Source organism: Pseudopodoces humilis, chromosome 10, assembly GCF_049639895.1.
Source record: "Pseudopodoces humilis isolate 2021_Gansu_Grassland_sample_001 chromosome 10, ASM4963989v1, whole genome shotgun sequence".
Classification (NCBI taxonomy): domain Eukaryota; kingdom Metazoa; phylum Chordata; class Aves; order Passeriformes; family Paridae; genus Pseudopodoces; species Pseudopodoces humilis.
In genome coordinates this window covers 822,634-844,075 of record NC_142209.1, presented here as the reverse complement: position 1 = coordinate 844,075, position 21,442 = coordinate 822,634, and the positions used below count along the sequence as shown (strand labels likewise).

Sequence of the window (21,442 nt, the reverse complement as noted above, 5' to 3'; positions counted from 1 at the left end):
TGAGGAGTGGAGGGGAGGCAGTGGGGATGAGGAGGGGAGGGGAGGCAGTGGGGATGGGGGCCCGGGGGGCTGAACCGTGGCGATGGGGAATGATGGAGGGCAGTGGGGATGAAGTGTGGGGATGGGCATGGTTAGGGAGCAGTCGAGATGGGGGCACAGGCGGCTGCACGGCGGGGATAAGGGAAGATGGGAGGCAGTGGGGATGGGGGCAGATGGCAGCTAGGGTGGGGGAATGGAGGGTGAGGGCAGCAGGACAGGTTGTGTCCCAGCCACCACTGTACCCACAGGACAGGACAGTGGGGCTCTCCGCCTGACACGCTGCGCTGCCCTTCGCTCAGATGTGGGGTGCGGGCAGGGATCTGGAGTGTTCCCATCGGGATGGGAAATCCAAAACCAGCCTTAGCCAGCGAGGCTCACCCCAGTGAGCAGGGGAGCTTGGGGAGCAGACGGACAAGCTCACTGCCCCATGGCTCACCCCCACAGCTGCTCCTGCTGCAAAAGCCCGGGACGAGACCTGTGTTCCCACGGAAGAGGTCTCAGGAGGACAGCAGCTGGATTCAGCCTCAAGATCCCTCCCAGTGCTCAGCTCTCATTTAAAGCGTTAAAAATCCTTCTGCCCTGGCTCAGGCTCTGGAGGACTGAGAGCCCTTTGTGTGCAGTGCTGACATGGCAGCCTGGCCCGTGAAGGCAGGATTGTACCGGGTCTGGGGGAGAGAGGGGATAATGAATAAACCTCACTGTTTTCCCCCCTGTAATTCTCCAGATCCCGGAGTTCCTCCCAAGCGTGGGGCTGGACAGGCAGTGCCCTAACCCCATTATGATTTTTGCAGGTATTCCAGTGCAATCCTTTGACAAGTCCCCCTCCATCCTGCACAGCTGCTCATGGGCAGACGGCTGTGCCTCACAGCCATGATGGCCATTCCATGGCATTGCTCCTGGCCCACCGCCCTCCCTGCAGCTCCTCACCTGCTGAGGTGGAGCCCAGGCCTGCAGTATGCCCCAAAACTGCCCACATATCAAATTATGCTTGGCACTGACCAGCACTTAAAATGATGACAAAGGCAAGCTGGGAGTTTGAGGAGGGACAGACGGGGAATGTGACTACAAGAAAAAGGGCTTGGGGATGCTCTCCTGAATGCACACTCGGGAGGAATTCTGGTGTTTCACCAGGAGCTGCCGTTTCCAGCTCCCCTCAGCACTGAGCATTTCTTATCACCCTTGACCCTGAAGTGGCTCATTCCCCACTTTGTTTCACTTGGCCTGAGCACAAGCCTCCGAGCCCCAGCGCAGGGACAGGATCCACGGCCTCCCTGGCACAGCTCTTGGGAGCGAGCAGCTCCAGCTGGCAGCTGAGACTCAATGGGAGAATCCAGCCAAGAGGAGGGAAGGTGTCGCTTCCCTCCTGCAGCTCTGGGGAACCTGCTGATTGCTCTTCTCTCTCTGCTCTGCCCTGCCCTCACGGGTGCACATGGACTCAGCTGCTCATGGGAGAGAGCATCCCATGGCAGCTCTGTTGGGGAGATGATAGGAGAAAGAGCAGCCATCAGTGGCTGGGAGTGACTGAATCCGGATGGACAGAGTGGATTTGCTGCTAGGAAGGTGAGGGCCAAGCTTCTCTCAGCTGCCCTGGCCAGCTGAATTGCCTGTGCCAGCAGAGCAGAGCAGAAAAGGGACAGGGACAGGTGCCCCACTGTGTCCCCGTGCCAAACCTCCTCAATTAGCTCCCCATCATCCTCATGATCCTGTCGTTAAGCTATAAATCCTTTACAGAGGAGTTCAAAACGTGTTCCAGCATTGCTTCATCTCCATGCAGCCCTACCGCACACCACCTCCGCCCCGGTTTCCCACCGGCAGCCAACGCTGGAACTGGAGAGCTCTGGCAAGGTTTCCTGCAGCTTCCCTCTGGTTTCTGACCATGCCTCGCCCCTCTCTGCCCACGGAGTGTCCCCTGCAGGTGTGGGAACCAAGCCCCAGCTGCCCAGGGTGGAGAGGGGAGGCGGGCAGGGCGCCTGGCACAGGGCTGGGTGAGCTCAGGCACTGGGGCGATGCCAGCTGAGGGATTAGGAGAGCTGAACGGGCTCCATATCCACGGCAGAGTTTGGTGAAGTTAGTTAGGGTTAGTGAATCGCCCCAGCAATCAGGGAAATCCTGGCACTTTGTCTGACAAAGACTGAGAGATCAGGCTCTCCCTGGCACTCCAGAGTCTCACCCTGCCGTGATTTGGGTTCCACAGAGGATCCACACACTTTTCTCAGAGAGAAAGCTCCCAGGGGCAGCATCTCCTCACATCCCAAACCCCTCACCTCTCCCCAGGCGGGGAGTTCTGCCAGGCAGATGTACCGGGGGCTCTGCAGTGCCCTCTCCTGCTCCCTTCACAGAAGGCAAAATGCAATTGAACATTCTGAGGTGCTTTTTGTGTATCTGTACCTGCTCAGTGTGGACCATGGCACGTCTTTGTCCCCCCACCTTAGAGGAACTACCGATTTCAACGGTTTTGTATAGGCTTGCTCAGAATAAATTGTGTTTTCTTGCACTAATATTCAGTGGCATTGAAGATTACTCACACCCTAATGCCCACACCCTAATGCCTGCCTTACTTCCCTGGTTTTATATATTATCCCAGATAAATGTTGTCTTTATCCCAGATAACCTGCTCCTGATCTGGAGGTCCTTAGGACAAACACACTCGAGTCTAATGTCCCAGCTTCCTCTTTTGTGATCAGAAAAGCTGGAACCCCATTAAAATGGGAGCTGAGGGTATTTCATAGTTACAAGATGTCAGCAGCCAAGAGGTTTAAGAAAAGCAGGAGGGAACGAGGCTTCCAGCAAAATCCTCTGGGCTGGCAGCCTTGTTCCTGTGTCTCAAATAGCTTGTCCTGTGGCTCATCTGCAAACTCTTAACATCCACATGACTTGGCTTATGCCATGATTACCTTACCTGTCAGCCAGCCTGGTCTTAAAAAGAAACAGAGAAAAGTGCAAAGGCATTCCTGCATCAAGCCCGGCAGGAATGTGCTGGGCTCCCCGTTCCCCCTCTGCTGTTTAATCACCAGGGGAATTTGTACCCTCTGCCTTACCTCAGCTGCCTGCTCTCAGCAGCCCCTGGACTATTTAAATTGCAGATGGAGCTGTGCAGCTTTTACCAAAGTTGGTCTGACCTACAGAGTGGCCATTAAGCTCCCGAAACGCCCCTGGCTCTGGGCAGGCAGCGGAACAAGAATCCACCGGTTTGTGGTCACCCTCGGGGTCACAGCCAGCGCTGCAGTGACGGCTGGCACAGCGCTGTGGCCTAAGGAAGGGGCAGCTGTTCACCACAGTCATCGGGCTCCCCTTTTTTGGGTCTGAATCCAGGAGCAGCTGGATAAACGGGAGTCTGGAACTCTCCCTCTGGATCAGCAGCCTCCAGGTAGCCACAGCAGCGATCTGCAGCTGGCAAATCTGGCCCCTGTCCAGTGCTGGCACAGCCGCCCCTCCGGTGCCCTGTGACACGGCTATGCAGGCACAGCCCCATCAGCTCAGGCAGGGGCACAGCAAAGCAGGACAGGGGCTTCCTCCTGTTCCTGTGGCACCCAGAGCCCGGCCTCAGCCCCCAGACCTGCGGCTGTGTCCCTCCTGTCACCCAGCAGGAGCCGTGTGCTGCTCTGCAGCCAAGCTGTGCCAGAGGCCACCAGCCCCTCCTCTGCCAAGGTGGGTGCTGGGGGTGAGATTCCATCGCAGCTGCAAGGGGCTCATGGCTAGGAAGGGAGAACATGAAACTCCTGGAAAGGTCCTGGGGAGCCACACACACCTCGGGGTCTCCAGGCTCGGGCACCACAGGGACCCACACAGGTCCCAGTGCACAGGATTTGGGGTCACTGTAGCTCCAGCAAGCACATTTTGTTCTGCTCTTCTATGCAAATCCCGTCCCTGCTGCCAATTTGGGGGAGCCCAGTGGTGGCAGATGGGGAGGGTGTGCTTTGGTTCCGGGTGCTGTGCCACGCTGGGGCTGGGGAATCCCGTTTGCAGGGGGAGCAGGCAGCGTGCCAGGGAGGCAGAGGGTGCTGGGGTGGCCAGAGAGCACCCGCAGGGCTGGGAGGGTGAAGAGGGGAGGAAAAGACAAAAAGGAAAAGAAGCAGTGACAGAGGAAACACGTTTACCATCTCTCTGCAGAGCGCTGGGGCTCAGGCACAAGGGGTTTTCTGTGCCATGATTTAAAATCTCACTGGGTTGCTGCATGCAGCCGTGAATGAGCTCTGAGAAAGCCTCGTGGCAGGGTCCAACAGCCCCCACGGGGAGCAGGGACACCCCAACTCCTGCTTTCCCCCCTGATGTGGGTTTGTGAGCTCAGACACGAGCACAGCCAGCTGGGAGCGCCCGTGTGATGCTCTGCGAGGCTCAGAGCTGCGGGCAAACCCTGCGGGGCACCCGAGCGGTGCTCAGGGAAGGGGAGAAGGGGGACAGGCTGGGCAGGGGAAGTGGCATGGCTGCTCCAGCGAAAGCAGAGCCAGGAATACATCTGGGCAGGAGGGTCAGAGCCTGTGCAGGACGTGCAGGAGGATGTCTGCGGTGGAGGAGTCAAACCCCACCTCTCCCAGTGCAGCATCCTCAGCGACCCCCCAAGAGCTCAGGTCCGGGGTGACCAGCAGGGACAGAGCGGGGAGGGGGTCAGGGGCTTGGCAGGTGCCCCAAGTCCTGCCCTGGGACTTGTTGGGCGCTCAGGACCAGCACAGCAGCATCACCAGGACAGGGACACGGCACAGCCCAGGGCTGCTCCGGGGCAGCATGTGCCGCTAGCTCGGGCCAGTGGAGCAGGGTTGGTCCCACTGCCAGCTGTCCCTGACCAGCTGCCAACCCAGCACCCCGCCCTCAGAGCAGCCTTCATTTTCGGGTGGCAGAAAATCGACATCCTCCCTCCCAAAGGGTCGCATTGAGGCAACACAGCAAAGTGTGAGGGGCAGAGGGGACCTCCCGAGCGCCTCAGCCTGGCTCTGTGGGACATCCCTCCCGGCCTCGGTGGGATTCAGAGCCCTCCAGAGCTGCAGCAGCCTCACACAGGGGAGGAGAAGGAGGACTGTGGTGTTCAAAGTCTGAACTCCAAGCCCTGCTGCCCCGGCCATTGCTGTCCAAGCACTTCTCTGGCGTTGGGTGCTCTGGGCAGGTGCTGCAGGCGCAACCCTCCACAGCACTGGGACATTAACCCATGGCAAAACAGCTGCGAGGAACCATCTGTGGCCAGACTGCCCTGGGCTCTCAGAGGAAAAGATGCTGGAACAGGATCTTTCTCAAAACCTACTCGAAACAGGGATTGGCAAGCACGAGGAGCTGCTTCAAAGCAGAGGAAGCAGCTGGTGCCCAAGTCAACACAGAAAGCAAAACCCTCCTGCTCCCGGAGTGGTGCCAGCGCTGAGACCTGGTTTGTATTTGACACGGTGGCTGGAGCACCCAGCCAGCTTTTACCATCCTGCTGCACTCTTCCCCTCCACAGTGCCCCACCCGTGGCAGGTTTGGCAGCATCTGGGAACCAGCTCTGCCTGTCTGCTCCTGCTGCATGGCTCAGGGAGGAAACCCCCGTGCCCCAAACCCGCCCGTGGGCAGTGGGGCACGCAGCCACAGCCCTGGTACACAGCCCCTGCTCCCTGCAGTGGCACAAAGACACCCAGGGGTGCCCAGGCCTGAGCTGAGGGGCGTCAGCAGCCAAAACTGACAGCTTTTCACCTCTGTGCTCCTAGGACACCCTGCACCATCATCTTTTCTTCTGCGCTCTGCCTGTTCCCCCTGCCAAAATTTTCCCGATGGCAATGGGCACACAGTGGGAGAAGGGAGAGCTCGGCTCAGCTGTCTAAACCCACCCAGGCAGGGGCTCAGGAGCTGCAGAGCTGCCAGGAGCTTGTGCTGCTCCCAGGTCACGCTTCCCCTCTGCTCCACATGTGCCCGATGCAGGACAAAGCCCCTCGTCTCTGCTGGGTAGGAGGTGTTATAAATTACAATATAGTATTGGCTTTCATATTTATGTATTCGCTTTTGCATATTTTTATTATTAATCACAAAGATGTTGATATGGTATAATTAATATTTCCTTGTAATTGATTTTTTGGTATAATATAATCTGTGAGTTTATGTGTGCCCCGTACAGCTTACATAAATAGTAAGTAGTCACTTGATAAATAGATTATATCTTAGGCTGTAGCATAATATTCAAATAGAGACTATGTGATGTTAAATTTTTTTTATGTAATTAACTCAGAGAACGGTGTAAGATAATTAAGTAGTTCCTCGAATTTGTAGACTGAGTGATCAGATAACAGTGACAAAAACCAAAACCCAATTTACTGACTCCTCGTTATCAGGGAGTGTAAAAACAAGACAGAACCACGAGAAGAAATAAAATACATGAGTTTAATCTACAAGATAGCACGAAGACAAGTCAAAAGTTAAAACCAAGCAAAAGAACATCTAAACTCAAAGGAACGTTTGAATATCTATAAACTCATGAATATGCATGAGGCCTGTAACATAACAGTAGATAAAGAATATTGTTTTGAGGTAAAGGTGTGCTTTTGGCAAATAGCCAAGCATCCCAGGGCTAGATTTTGTCCCTTTTATCCCTTATTAATATTTTATTTTGTTTTATTTTTATTTTTCAGCTCAGTTTTCCACGGCGGTGACAGCCAAGCGCCGGTGGGGCGAGGCCGGGCAGCAGAGCCTGGCCAGGCACATCCCCGGCTCCGCGGAGATGCCAGGGCATGGCCAGGAGCTGGGGGTGCCCCGAGGAGGAGCCCCTGCCCCGGGCAGGCACCGCCACCTGCAGGCAGAGCCCCGGGCCGGGAGGGACCGGCCCCGCACCGCCGGGAACGGAGCCCCCACGGGACCCTCCGGACCGGGAACGGGACCCCCGATCCCCCACGGGACCCTCTGGACCGGGCACGGGACCCCCGATCCCCCACGGGACCCTCCGGACCGGGCACGGAGCTCCCCGGGGCCACGGGACCCTCCGGACCGGGAACGGGACCCCCGATCCCCCACGGGACCCTCCGGACCGGGAACGGGACCCCCGATCCCCCACGGGACCCTCCGGACCGGGAACGGGACCCCCGATCCCCCACGGGACCCTCCGGACCGGGCACGGGACCCCCTCATCCGCCACGGGACCCTCCTGACCGGGCACGGAGCTCCCCGGAGCCACGGGACCCTCCCGACATGGCATGGAGCTCCTGCTCCTCCACGGGACCCTCCGGACCGGGCACGGAGGGCAGGGCAGCGGCTCCCCCTCCCCTCGGAGCCGGACAGGAGCACAGCTCAGGGCTCAGGAGGCGCACAGAGCCCAGCAGCAGCAGCACCGCACTCTCCTCGGGGGATCCAAAAGGGGCTCCGTGCTCGGAACGCAGCGAGGAAATTGCTCGTAAGGGCCCCGAGGACTCCTCGCCTGGCGGCAGCCACAGCTCCGTGCCCGGCTCACACTGAGGACACACACCCCATTCTCTCCCAGGCTGTGCTGCTGCTCCTGCTGCCCCCACGAACAGCACGGCCACAACACCGTCCCCGTAAATTCCCACCCGCGCCCAGAGGCTGCCTGCGACAGGCAGAGATGGGGCAGCAGGGAGAGAGCCCTGCCAGAACCAGAGTTCAGCTTCCCCGGCAGAAAATGGTCAGGATCACGTCTTTCAACTAGTTCTGCCTCCCAAAGGGAATCCTTATCCCAGCTGGCTCCATCTATGGGCTCTTCACCCTCTTGTGGGAGGAAGGAAAGCAGCCCCAGGGTCACAGGAAGCAGACACAGGACGCTCCACGCCGCAGAGGGGATTTTTCAGAAGCATTTATTTCACTGCTGACACGGGGGCTGCAGGAGGCAGCTGCTCCCCCGTGCTGCAGAAACATCACCCCCCCTCAGCCACAACAATCCACGGACGGGCGGTGTCTGAACGGTGAGACCTTCCAGCACCTACATTACACACACCTACATCACCGGGACATTCACCTGCTAGGGACACCACTTCAAAGGACTTAAAAAAACGATAATAGTTATAATAAAGCAGCCTACGAAGTAACACTTAGAGGCATCATGCAGAAACCGGATTACTTTAGCTCAGATTTGCTGGGTTCATCGGTGGATGAGTGCTGACTGCATTCTGCCAGTCCAACGAGGTGCCAAGCTGGGGAGCATTCCCAGACAGGACAACAGCTGTGCTTCCCCAGCCAGTGGCAGGAAACACTTCCAGGTCACAGTTTATACATCCAGAACTGCACAAGGTTATGTGCTTGTAAAAGGTGCTGGGAAGTCCTGACACCTCCTTCTGTGACACCACCTGCTTCCTCTACCAAGTGGCACACACTTGAGTGCAGCAGGGCGCCTGAGCTGCGGGGTTTCTTCTTTTTCTCTCTCTCCTTATTTTTTTTTTTCCCCTAATAAAACCAAAATCTGACTGCTAAAATGTTATTCTTAGCACAGGTGGACCAAAAACAATTATTAAAAAAAAAAAAAAATCACAATACACTGGTGATACAGAGATTGGCCCATAAGAAAGAAGCTCTATACTATTGCCCCATAATGAGTTTTTCTTCACCTACAGTTTCAGCTTCCCAAGTGAGGTAGGGAGAAGGTGACCACGGGTAAAAGAGGTTGTGTTTCTAAAGGATTCCACTGTTTTAAAGTTATCCTAATCCTTCATGTAAAATTAAAGTGTTCTTTAAAGAAACACTGCCTTTTCTTCACAACATTCAGAGTTTTGGTTTTTTGGTTGTTTTGGGTGAGGAAAAGAGGGAGAAAGAAAACAAGGATCCCAGAGATGAAATGCTGGCAGTTTTGACACATTTCAGAAAGAAAGCACAGTTACAAGAAGGAAGGAAATAATGTAGTGAATCTGCAGCTAGAAGGGAAAAATAGAGAGTGCTGACATAGTTTGCACTGTGCCCATTACAACAGCAATGAATTACACACCCTGTTCATGTGGAAACATACTGTCACACACAGCTGTCAGGAGAGGGAGAGTGGACACTTAGAAACCTGGCGTTTAATTTTGCAGGAACCAGTCAATACAGAAGCCTCCCACTGCCCCTCCTAGTACTGGACAGAATGTATCTTAAGGCATAGTTTAACATCCATTTCTTCCTAAAGCAATTTAAAGTGTAACAAGCCAGGATGTCAGACACAGAACACTCAACAGGTATTCTGACACAGGTGAAAGCTGGTTTATGTACAGTGAAATATTTACCTTCAAACGGGGGATTCTCGAAAAAGAAAGAAAGAAAGAAAAGTAACTGCAGACCCAGATTCTAAAAAAGCAAACATTACCAACACAAGGAATGTTCATTAGAGTCCAGTTCCCACTAGAGCTACTCAACAGGAGGATGTACAATGTGATTATGCTAAACAGCACTGATTGACTGTTCCCAGAGTGCCCCAGGAGGGGGAAGAACCTTGGGAGGCCAAACTCTGCAGTATCCTAGTGCAAACTGCCTCAGAGGAAAAGCCTGCAGTCAACAAGCCTTTACACCAACTGTTAGGCTCCACTAAGAGACGCAGTAGCCAGGTGGTGCCACCTAACAGCTCCAGGACACTCCTGCGAAGGTGATGGTCCTGTGTGGATTCTAATGCACATCCCCCATGAGCAGTGTCCTGCACACATCCACCTGCCAGGCTACTGGCTTTCCCTCTTCCACGGCTGGGCCGGCTCACAGCCACCAGAACCTCACATAGACAATCAGCATGATGAAGAACACGGCTACGGCCGCCAGCTTGGCGTACGTGGAGCGCATGTTCAGGTACTTGGCGTCCTGGCGGTACTTCTTGGACAAACTGGACAAATTGTTGGCCTTGGAATCAAGAGCTGTCAAAGGGAAAAGGGGAGAGGAGTTAGGATTAACTGACTGTTCCCTAAATGTTACATAAAGTGCACAAATTTCTCTGTGGCTGGTGCCTCCCTGCGGTGCTCCAGGGCTATTCCTGCTGGGATGAGAGCCCCCCTGAGCTGAGAGGCGCTGCTCTCTCCCCACAGAAGCACCAGATGTTTCAGGATCCAGCTGTTCCAGCTGAAACACCCACTGGCTTCACTGCTTTTCTCAGCAGGGTGAAGCCTTTCCCCCCAGACACTCTGCCCACCCAGCTGTCCAAGGAGACAGAAGTGTGAGCAAAACACTGGCCATCCCCAGTACCTGACAAGGCCTCTCCTCGCTGCAGGACCTCCTCGATGTTGGCCACCATAATCCTCTGCACATCTTGCAGCTCTGTGTTGATGGAGCCCAGGTTCCTCCTCGCCCGGCTATCGATGTAGAGCTTCTTGGTTTTCTGGATGTAGGTGTCTGGAAGGAGACAGGGCTGTCAGGGGGAGTCTCACCCAGCACAGAGCTCCTGGCTGCAGGAGGAGGGGGAGCACTGCTGAGACAGCCAGAAAGACTACATGCAAATATTCACTGGAGTGAGGCCAAGAGACTAGAAGCAGGAAATCTGAATCTAAGGACATGTACCATTCCCCTAGCACTTCTCAGCTCTCCTGCTCACAACACCCATGTCTCGAGCACCAAGAAGAATTTGAGCTGTCAGTTCAACAGGACAAGCTGCAGAGAATCCCGTGGCTGCTGCTCCCTCCCAGCAAGAAGTTCCCTGACTAGCCACAGGGAGAGGGGCCTTACCAAATTCAATGAAGGAATAGGGCCTGGACACTGTGGGAACCTTCTTGCCATGCTGCTCATCAAACTCTGAGTGCAAGTCTTCCAGGTATGCAAAGGCCAGTTTCTTGGGGAATCCAGCTTCACACAGGACCAGGTAACACACTCCTTTCTCGATGATGTAGCTAAAAGAATGGCAGAGAGCATCAATCAATCAATCTATCCATCAATCTATCAGTTTTGAACCTGTCCTGACAAACACCACCCTGCACACCTTTATTCCTATGAGGCAATGAGAACTGGGCACAAGAACTTCTGGTTTTCTACATCTGGATCAAGTGTAAACCTTTCTGCAAAGCAATGCCTTAACTTTTCTTTAGCCAAAATAAATTTTCTTGTAGCCTCAGACCCTACACCCATGCCAACAGTCTTGGGCTTTGACTTCAGTTGAACAAAAGCTGGCCTGTGAATACCATTAGCTTCACAAAATACCAGCAACAAAAGAGTTGTAATTTTGGAGTATAGAAGAGAGGACACCCTGCAGGCAGGAGGAGGGGAGCACAGGAAAGTTTGCCAGCAGAGCAGAGGGGAAGGTGGCCAACACATCCCTAACTGGCAGCACAAGTACCTGAGACCCACAAATGGGAAGCTGAGGCACTGAGGTGAGGAGACACGTACAGGAATTTGGTCTCAGCGTGCTGGGAAGTCACCCAGTGACTGCCAGCTGTCCCTCTCCATTTCAGAGGGCTGGATATCGCCTTCCTCCACCACCAGCAGCCCGGAGGGGAGTTGGAGGGGTGCTGCTACGCACATGCATCACCACAGGGGCAGCTGGGGAGCGGTGCTGGTGCTGCATGGGTTCTGGTGACCTCCTAGGCTCGCCATGGGTAGATGTGACCATGCCATCAGTTCTCCAAGGTGAGGAGCTCCAAAGCACACAGTGGCACACCTGCTGCTGGGTAAAGCTGTTTGCTGTGCCCCCCAGCTGAGGGCACATGGGTCCTCTTCTCACCCCAGCACCAACCTGGAGATGATTTAGGCTTCACTCTTCTGCTCCACATTTCTAACTGAATCTTCCTCCTCGCTCAGCCAATATAAAAATAAAGGCTACAATACTCCCACCAAAACCAAGGGGGTGGAGACAGTAAACAGCCCTGTAAACACTTTTGAATGCTTATCTGTATTCCTCAGGGTGGAGTGTGAATGCTACTTTTAGGTTACCTTCCTTTGACTTTCTGAGTAATGCCATTAAGCATTAGTCTGGTTAGCATAAAGATTAGCAGTGTATTAAAGAAATGATCCAGGTCCTGAGGGCACCATAGTAAAATAAGCAGCTTAAAAATTTGTTAATAAACACAATCAGGCTTACAAAACAACTTCCCCCCCTCCCCAGTGTTTTTCCAGACACCCCACCAGGGCCATGTCCTTTAAAGCAGCCATCCTCACCTTGTTCCTGGGCTCAGGAGTATCCATTTCTCCTGCCTCTCTATGGTCTGTGTGTGAACCCTGGCAGCCTTCTATCAACAACTGCTTCACCCCAACCAGAAGCAAGAAACTCCAGCTGCCATAATCCGTTCCCCACGTGCCCGTGGCCTTTGTTCCTTTCAGCTTGGACTGCATCAATGCCCAGATTAATCCTACACTACATCATCAAGCCTCTGTTCTTCCCTTACTCCTGGAGACCTGCTTGCCACATTGCGGTTGCTACAGATCATCACCCAGAGCTTGATTTAACCACTGCCATGACGAGCAAGACTTGAGCAAATCTTTTGAGGTGAGGAGAAGCAGTGCCAGAAGGGAATTCTGACAGCACAGCTGGAGCAGCACTCTCCAGGTGAGAGCACTCTGAGGAACAGGTCCCATCAGCACAGGTCTGTTTATCTCTGCCTGGGCCAGCTGGTCCTGCCTGGAGCTCTTCAGCTGCATTTCCCACTTGCTTCTCCCTGGTGTGATATTCAGTGTATTGGATTTAAAGTTGGTCTGTCAGCACCACAGAGAGTGCTGCCCCAGATTCAGACAATTTTGTCGACTTCAGACCAGAGCTGCTTCACAGCTGGGCTCCTCAGTTTTATACTCTGTGTGCACCTCCAAGCCTCAGCACAGCACCTGCCTGCACGTCCACACACAAAGGACAGATGTGGCCATTCGCCATTGTTAGCTCTGCAGAGTGCAGCCAGCAGGTTCCTTGTAATCATGTTGCACATTTTGAGAGAGAAAAGCTTTATCTCAGTAACAGTAGCAAAGGCCAAGGCTTGCTGTTAAATGACAGGTAAGAGTCACTGCAGCCATTCCTCAGCCAAAGGTCACCTGCTCACTGACAGCACAGCAGTCGGTGCTCCTGAACCTGCACAGTCCCCAGTGCTGCTGCTGGAAGGGTGACACAGCTTTTGCAGCTGAAACCTGGGCATAGCATTTGACAGAAATCACCTAAGTGCTCACAATTTACACTTCAAGTTTCAGTAAGGCTCATCTCTGCTTTGAACTGATGAAGCTAAAGACGTTCAACACCACCCCAGCAAGCTCAGCAGTACCCTTGGCCATGCTGCTAACTCCCCCCATGAAATGCTCTGTCCTGCTTTGTGCTGCCCTCAGCAGTCAGAGCTCTGATGTGGCAGAAAGAGATTGGTTGTGCTGCGTTAACGAGCGGCGTGGTCATCTGTCAGCGTTATTTTAGACTAAATCTCAAATTCCCCCGTCACCTCCCCTTCCTGCAGAGGAAAGTTTCTGACCTGAAAGTGTTCTTTCAACACAGGCCCGGCTGTAATGTCCCACCCCAAAGGAGGCAGAAGCAAGTGCTCTGCAGCAGCAGCTGTCAGTAACCAGCAAAACCTACCCAGGGAGTAAGTCAGCCCAGAAGGAGGAACACTCCTGTGCCTGCCTGTCTGCCAGCCAGGTAACCTGGCTGCTCCTTTGAGACAGCTGGCAAAACAGGCCTGCCCAAGCCCTCCCTCCTCGTCACAACTGCTGTCATTACAGCCACCGCTAAGAGGCTTTGATTTCCTGGGCAAGTGTTGCCGCCTTCCCAGACATCGCTCTGCTTGCATCATGGAAGTAACTCAAGAAGGGATTTACTGGCACCTACACAGGCTCTTTCCCAAGAATTCACTGCCAGGCAGAGCTGCACCCATGCTGTGCCAAGGGGACACTCAGAAACCAGGGAGTTTTTAAATTCTGTGAAGATTTAGCTTGTAGAAAAAACAAGAGCAGCCCTTAGCACTTAACCCCAGCAACAGCATGCCAATCCAACAGGAGATAAGGGACAATCAGGGCCATCCTTTGACAACTCTAGCTCCCTATCAAAGGCAACCAGAAGCCCAGAGAGATTTTTTTCAAAATCTTGTCACAGTTAGCATATGTAAGACAACCACAAGAAAAGCATCCCTCAGAACCTCACGGCTTTTGCCAAAGATTGCCCACCCAAAAAACTCCCGCTGCCATCTCTTCACGTCGCTGAATCTCTGAGGGAAGGGACGGGGTGGGAGATTTGCTAAAGGGCTCTTGGAGCAGAGGCCTGAAACCAACCTTGCCCTGTGTTCAAAGGCCACCTCCCCCTCAGGCAGCCATAAACACACACCCAGGCACCCGGAGTCACCTGGAGCCCAGGGGGATCCCGCTGTGGGAATCCTGGCACATTCCTGTCACGACACAACTCTGCTTGCAGACCCCACCCGGCACCCGAGCTTTGAGACTCCCTGCGGGTATTCCTGTCACAGTTCTGGCAGGATCTTGACTAAGTTCTCAAGCATTATTCTGCCAGGTAGTGACATGTCACAGAAAGAAGCATTTCCTTCCTCACACACAAGCTTTCCTGCCTTTCAGGGACTGGCAATTCCCCCTCTGCTCACCTGCCTCTCCACCTGCCCTGCTATTAAGAAATAAGGATGTTTGACCTCTGTAAGGTTTCCTTATTTCACATCCATGCTCTCTTGCAGGAATACTACTGGAGAATGCCAAAAGTGCTTTGAAGTCCAGAGTTCCCAAACAGTTTAGGAAATTAATTAAACACGCCCAACAAATCTAGCAAGAACAAGACTGAATTTACTGGATGAGAGAAAGAAGTCTGTCAGATATTAAGACAATAATAATAGAAATAGTCAGAGATGCTCGGTGTGTTGTAATGCATGGAAAGCTGAGCTCTCACAGGGCACAGAGAGGACAATCCTGCACAGGAGGAGCTCACGGTGGCACTGCCAGACTGCCTTCACAAGGACACGTCTCTTTAAAGACAGGAGGCCCAGAAGACGCAGCCAAGGCACAGCAGAGAGCGCAAAGAAACAAAAAAGCAGAAAGGGAACAGAACCTGTATTGTCTGCAGCTAAGGCAGAACAAGGAACCTGGATGAAAACCGAGTGCCAGACACCTGCGCCCAGCAGTGACAGCTCGCACGCTCTCCCTTTCCAGCAGGGCTGACCGGCCACCTCTTCCAGGCCTCCCCGTTTCCAGCAATCCCTCACCCCGACCCAGGAGAGCCCTCGGTCACTGCCACGGCAGCGGAGCCGGTATCCCCCGCACCCCTCCCGGTACTCACTGGAAAGCCATGGCTCCTGCCTCCAGCGTGCATCTCGTCGGGGACTGCTCGTTCAGCTTGCGGAAGAGCTGCTTCGCCTGGCTCTGGTACTGCTGCAGGTCGCGGCCTGACTGAGGGGGCAGGGAGGGACAACGGGCTGCTGGGGAGCTACCGGAGCCGCACCGGCCCGACAGCACCGGTGGCTCTGCCCCTCCCTCCCGCCCGCCCGCCCGCCCGCCCGCCACCACCGGGAGGCAAACGCTCGTGCCAGAGCCGCGCTGCCGTGTGAGGGGACTGCGCGGGTCCCGCCGGGTCGCCCCCCGCCCGCTCCTCACCGACACGCCGGCCCCACCGCGCTGGCCCCACCTGCTCGTCCTCTTGCATGGAGGCGGCGAGGGGGAGCCCGTCCGCCACGCGGGCGATCATCGTGAGCAGCACCATGGTCGCGCCCGCCGCCCGCCCTGCCACGGAGCTACCCGGAAACTGCCACCGCCGCTTCCGGTGCGCGCCCGCCGCCGCTTCCGCCCGGCCCTGGGAAGCGCGGCGGCCGCGTCTGCGCCTGCGCCACGGCGAGGCCGCGCCCCCCTCAGAGCGGCCGCGGCCCCTCCGCACGGCCACGCCCACGAACCGCGGCCGCGCCCCCTCGGCAGAACCGCCCAGCCTCGAGCCCCGCCCCGCCGGGGACCGCGCCCCCGGCCCCGCCCCCGCCCCCGCCCCCCGGCCCCGCCCTGTGACGCGCCCCCGCGGGCGGGGCGGGGCGGCGGCCCGGCGCGGTGGGCGCGCGCCAGGGCGGCGGGCACAGCCATGGCGGCGGCGGCCGAGCGGAGCCGCCTCAGCTTCCCCGGCGGCACCGGGGCCCTGGGGCGGCCCGTGCCTATGAACCTTTTCGCCACCTGGGAGATCGACGGCTCCAGCCCCAGCTGCGTCCCCAGGTAACGGGCGGGCGAGGGCGCGGACCCCACCCCCTCTCCTCGCCGGCTTCGCGGCTGCTCCCTCGACCCTCTTTGCCATCACCTGTGCGGTGCTCCCCGCGATCGCAGCGCCCCTTCCCACCCCTCGCCGCTACCGCAGTGACGGGCACGGCTCCTCCCGTCCCTTCCGTGCCTTCTGGGATGGGTGGAGGCGCGACCCTCCCGAGGGTGGGGGGCTGCTGCCGCCCGTGCCAGGTGTGTGCGGGGGTCACCTTCACAGCGAGGGTCCCCCCGAGCCCCCCGGTGTGCCCCTGGCAGGGTTCGGCTCCCCCGGGGGTGCCGCTTTCCCCGGGAGGTGCCCCGCGGGGATGGGCTCGGGGTGCGCATCCCTTTCTCCCGGGATGGTTTTTCTCCCCGTCTGCTCTGTGTCCCCGCCTCTGCCGTGTATAAACACGCGGCCGTTCCCCTTGCACGGCAGGCATTCCTCTTAGTTTTTATGTATTTTGCGCTCTTACAAGCCCGCCTCAGAGCAGAACGCCTATCAGGATTTGAACGTGCCGGAGACAAATCTTTGAGGCGCTTCTCTTTCTCTTTTGTTTTGCTTTAAACGAGGAGGTAGCGAGCGAGCAAGAAAGGGAGCAGAGCCATTAGGCTGACCTGGCAGGAACGTAAAGCTCTGCAAGCTTTACAAAACCCCCCAAATCCCTCTGTCTTCTGCGCCATCCAGAGAGCAGGTTGGACTTGGTGGCCGTGCTCCTGTATTGCAGGGACCAGAACTATCCCGGTATAAACACTGCCCGCAGTCATGGGCAGGAAGATAGAGGGGTAGAAGCAATCCTGAGTCCTGCAATTGCAGGTTATCTTGGTTTATAGCAGCTTATCTGTGCTAGCGGCGCTTCGGGCAGCAACTTTTATAGCTTGTGTCTCGTTCAGCCTTTCTTTTCTGCAATGGGAGATCTTGGGAAGGGTCTGGCACCCGGGGGAATGTTCCCCTCTTCAAGGAGTCCTTCCCTTTGCGGTGGGAGTTGTCGCCTGGATGGGAATAGCTGGAGGAGCAGTTGGTGCTTTTTCACTTTCTGCACTAGACGAGCAAGCGTCCCTGCTCCTGGGGGTTGGACTTCAATGGTCTCTAAGGTCCCTTCCAACCCAAAGCACTCCGTGGTTCCAGTGCGATTGGCATTGTCCCTGCTGTGCAGAGGGACTGCTCTGGAAACGATTCTCTCCATTGCACCCTTTACTACAGGAAAGCAGCTGGGTTTCCATCCCCTCCAGCCTTGTAACAGTGGCTGTTAAACAAATAAAAGCCCAAGTGTCTGACACTGTCAAGGACTTTTCGTTCTGCATTATCATTTATGCTGATACTCGCAGATCTGCAAACGAGCTCACAACATAGCCTGCTTGTTTGCAAATCTGTAGATGACCAGAAAATGCAGTGCAAGGACACTGACCCTGCCTCGATGTGGTAGGGGGTGGGGAGCACAAGGGTGGGTCCTGGGTGCTGGAATTGTGGTGGGCAGCAGATTGGAGGCAGCTTGTTGAGATGCCTGGAGGAATGTGGGGAATGCAAAGCACATGTGGCTATCTGGGCAGGTGGGGCAGATCTGGGGTTTGAGGGGGAAAGCCTGGAATTGCTGAAGCAAGCTGTGAAGCAGGGGACGATGCAAGTGCTCAGAAAGCCTCCCTGAGGCATTGGTGGAAGAACTCTGGGGCATTTGGGACCTTGTAGGAACAAAGCTTTTGGCTGAGGGAGTTTGCGTGTAGCGGTGGCTCCCTCTGCTCCCAGCCCTGCTGTTGCCATTACCTTTGCTTGCTCCTCCTGGCTGCTCTTTTTCCCTGGAGCCAGGGGGATAAGCTGCCATCCAGCTGCTGCATCTCCTACCAGCCCTATGAGCCTGTCTTTCCACAGGTGTGGAGTTTTCTGCTGGACGTGGAGTGTCCCCGTGGGCTGGGCACAGCGTGTGGCAGGGCTGCAGGTGTAGCTGTGGGTGCCAGGTGGGTTTTGTTAACCCAGAGTGAGCTCAGGAGCAGCTGAGGTTGCAGGTTCTGCAGGGATATTGGTCCTGTGGCATGGGGAGGTGTGTGCTGCTGTTTCTAATCACTGATCATCATGCTTTGCATTTCATTACAGTCTTTGCAACAGATCTTTCTGTCAGAGAAAGCAGGAGCTTGAAAACCTTTAAGTTATGCCTTTTAAGTTCATATTGTAACGGTTTTTACTTTGGCACAATGACATTTCAGATTCTTTTATCTTAAAGCAAGGGATACTGGAATGAAATCTTCTGCGTGGGAAACCATATCCCAAGTGAGCCTGTTGTCCCAGCAAATGTCTGCTGGGACGTGAGAGGAGGATGTGGAGGAGAGTGGGCCTTGGTGTGTGGTCAGACACTGTGGAACTGCCTTGGTCTCTTTTGAGATTTTCACCAGTTCCCTTCTGGGTTTCTGTTGGCAGGACAGGCTTTCCAAGCGGAGAAGAGATTTGAACTTGGCACAAAGTCAGAAGATTTGCGAAGAGGAGCGCGTGTCTGGGGAGGGAATGTTGCTTCCTTCCCTTTGCTTTTTTTTGGTTCAATAAATCTTAGCCTGTTTCTGAGGTGTTTCTCCTACCTGGAGCAGGAGGGGCTGGGTGGAAGCAGTGCCTGCAGTGTCTGTGCCTGCTCTGCTCTAAGTTGTGAGGTGGAGTGGCTTGTGTGGATGTGTGGGTGCTTCCCTGAGAGCCCAGCTGTGGGAGGGACATTTCGAGAGCCCTGCTCTTCAACACACTCTGGTGGGTCATTTACTCAAAGTCCATTCAGCTTGGGTGGGCTGTCAGCAAAATCTGGAAGGCTGCCTTGGTGCATCCATGGAGTTCCCTTGTGTGACAAGGCTGTGGCTAAACTTAAGGAAGAGTAAGTAGTTAAGAGTCACGGTGCTGTTCGTTCTGCAGTTGTGTGCTTAGTGTGAAACGTGAGGTGGTGTTTTGCATTTGTTCTGGCTTCTCTTACTCCTCTGCCATCTGCAGAAATGATTTTATGATTTGTTCTTCAGCACATGTAGCTCCTGGGAGGTTTGACCATAGCGTTTCTGAAATGCAGCTACTTTCTTTTAGTCATCCCAGAAATGTGACTCAAAATGTCTCACTTATCTGGGCGTATCCAGTACATACCAGAAGGGAGAGATGCCTACCTTCTCTGAAAGACCTTCCTTTGAGCAAGATCACATTACAAAAAATTCTCCCTACCACCTGTAAACACTGAGAGTGATCTTCTTGCTGCATGGCAGCGAGAGAATCAACACCTTTTCCTCTCATTTTCCCTATGCTGAGCGAGTGGAAGTAAGAATTGTTCTGTGGATTTTGGTGTTGGCTTTTTTAGCTTCCAATCTTTTTGATGAATCTGTGGGTGTGAATGGCAGGATACAGTACTGTGCTATGTTGAAGTAGCCTCATGAGGAGATGGCACCATGTGGAGGCTGTCCAGAGGAAAGTTTTGTTGAAAGGGTCTGCTGAAGCAAGAGAAGGCAGAAATAGCCACTGATCCCGTTTGGAGTAGTTTTTGTTTCAGGCTGCTGCCTTAACCATCGCAAACTTTTACAGGTTGCTGCTAAGCTTTGAGCTGTGAAGTGGATTGAGACCAAAGTGAATGTGGAGCAGGTGTGACCCAGTGTCCCTGGGGCATCTGAAGGAAGAAGCCAGTGGAACAGACCAGTGAAAGGGCAGTGCTGGAGGTCTGGGGTTGTCAGCTGGGCTGAGCATTTCATGTGCTGGCTCAGCTCTGTGGCTTGCCTGCTGGGTGAGGAAATGCAGAGGGGTTCCACACACATCCCCTACACTCACAGGAGGCTGGGGGTGCAGGGATGGGACTGGTCAGTGCCATGCAGCACTGGGACATTCACACCAGCACTGATACACACATCCCCAGGGGCAATGGAAACTGGTGGGGTGAGATTTCGGATCCAGGGCAGCTGAGTGGATCCTAACAGTGACATCCCCAGGGGCAATGGAAACTGGGGGGGTGAGATTTCGGATCCAGGGCAGCTGAGTGGATCCTAACAGTGTGCTTGTGCCCCCAGGCTCCTCTCTCTCTGCCAGCTCCCATCTTCTGCCACTGACCTATCTGGCTGTCTGCTTCCTGGGGGCTAATGAGTTGCAGAGGGCTCTGTGAGCACGTAAAGGTGGCAGCAGCACAGATGTGTGACAGGAGGGACACAGTGAGGAACTGCTGGGGCCTGGAGCTGCTCCAGCAATCTGCAGGTTTGCACCCATACGTGGTAATTCCCTCTGCTGGCAGAGTGTTGAGGGGCTTGTGACCTGTGTGAAGTCCACAGCTGACTCTTCCCCGTGAGGATTTGCCACAAATTCACTCAGAAGTGGAACCCTTTGCCCTTTGGTGTGAAGGATTTGTGTGCCTACGCTGGGAATAGGAACTTCTCTTGGCCAGCGAGAGTGTGTTCTGACCTGGCTTGAGCAATGCCAACTGTGCATCACATCATCAGAGAAAGGTGAACAACTTGCTAGAGTGATAATCGTGATCGGGTGATGCTACGTAATTAAAACCATTGATTAATTCAGGTAGGGAGAGATGTTAATTTAAATGTATCTTAACCTTCTATTCTGTCGGTATGCTAACATTCAGGAGGGAACTCTTCCTGGTTAGGATAACTGCTGGCACATTCATTGGAGCTGACAATAGATTTTTCAGTACATTTAGAACTAGGAAAATGTCTAATTACTCAGATGACTAGGTACATTTCAGAAGCGCTTATTTGGAGGCTTTGTTTTGACTTTGTTTGAAGAGCATGAAATGCCTAACATTTTACCTCGGAAGGAAGTTGAATACAAATGAGGGCAGAGGACAGGCTTTAAAAATATCACTGAGGTGATGCTGAATGTGTGAGGTGCTGAGGAAAAAACATCCACAACTGAGCAATGGAGATAAACTGCTTGGAGTAAAGCTCAGTGGCCAGAACCAACCCTCCTTCTTGGAGCTAGAACTTCCTATTTCTCCTCCATAGTCTTTGGGGGAGAGATCAAACCTCAGTGATCCCTGAGTGTTCCCCATGTAAATCCTATCACTTTGTATGATCCTGCTGAATGTAATTTGGATGTTTATATTTTTCAGTGGAAGCGTTCTGTCTAGAGGCTGAGTGCTTTGTTGGAGTCAGAGTTGCACTGAGACCTGTTTTGAGTAATTTTTTAAGGTGGAGCTTGTGCATGTCAAGAACAGCTCTGAAACTGAGCTTAAAATCTCAAAGCTGCTAGCCAAAGTCTGTGGATGGGATTTTACATGGTTTTCACCTGGATGCTTTGTGCATGCCAAGTGCTGAAGGATGGTGGGAGTGGGAGGAATGGGCTGCTCTTTTGAAAGGCCTCTTTCCTTGCCTTCCACCAGGTGAGGGTGCCCAAAGGATCTTCCCCTTGTGTCCCTTGGCAGGTGTGGCCTGTGGTCCTGCAGCCCTGCTTGGCAGG

General features: G+C 54.6%; 2 protein-coding genes across 8 annotated transcripts in view; one reads left to right on the top strand and one right to left on the bottom strand.

Moving 5' to 3' along the window:
* Nucleotides 1-7,776: 7,776 nt before the first annotated feature.
* SEC22B (SEC22 homolog B, vesicle trafficking protein) lies at nt 7,777-15,606 on the bottom strand. Its single transcript, XM_005528649.3, has 5 exons — nt 15,455-15,606; nt 15,110-15,219; nt 10,606-10,766; nt 10,129-10,275; nt 7,777-9,803 (listed from the first exon to the last, which is right to left on the bottom strand). The coding sequence occupies exons 1-5, from the start codon at nt 15,527-15,529 to the stop codon at nt 9,649-9,651; spliced, it is 648 nt and encodes a 215-aa protein (XP_005528706.1). The 5' UTR covers nt 15,530-15,606; the 3' UTR covers nt 7,777-9,648.
* Nucleotides 15,607-15,886: 280 nt separating this feature from the next.
* PACS2 (phosphofurin acidic cluster sorting protein 2) overlaps nt 15,887-21,442 on the top strand; it is a 76,320-nt gene continuing 70,764 nt past the window's right edge. For all 7 annotated transcript variants that reach the window (XM_014257589.2, XM_088060185.1, XM_088060184.1 and 4 more), the window contains exon 1: nt 15,887-16,020. In XM_014257589.2, coding sequence (XP_014113064.2) covers nt 15,893-16,020 — 128 coding nt within the window. In that variant the 5' untranslated portion in view covers nt 15,887-15,892. The remainder of the gene's footprint in view (nt 16,021-21,442) is intronic.

Bases quoted from the DNA above. Each gene is read 5' to 3' on its own strand.
- SEC22B (XM_005528649.3), bottom strand. From the start codon at position 15,529: ATGGTGCTGCTCACGATGATCGCCCGCGTGGCGGACGGGCTCCCCCTC. The intron at 10,767-15,109 runs GTGAGTACCGGG...CCATTCTTTTAG, and splicing joins GCAGGAGCCATGGCTTTCCA to CTACATCATCGAGAAAGGAG. The intron at 10,276-10,605 runs GTAAGGCCCCTC...GTCTCCTTCCAG, and splicing joins CTATTCCTTCATTGAATTTG to ACACCTACATCCAGAAAACC.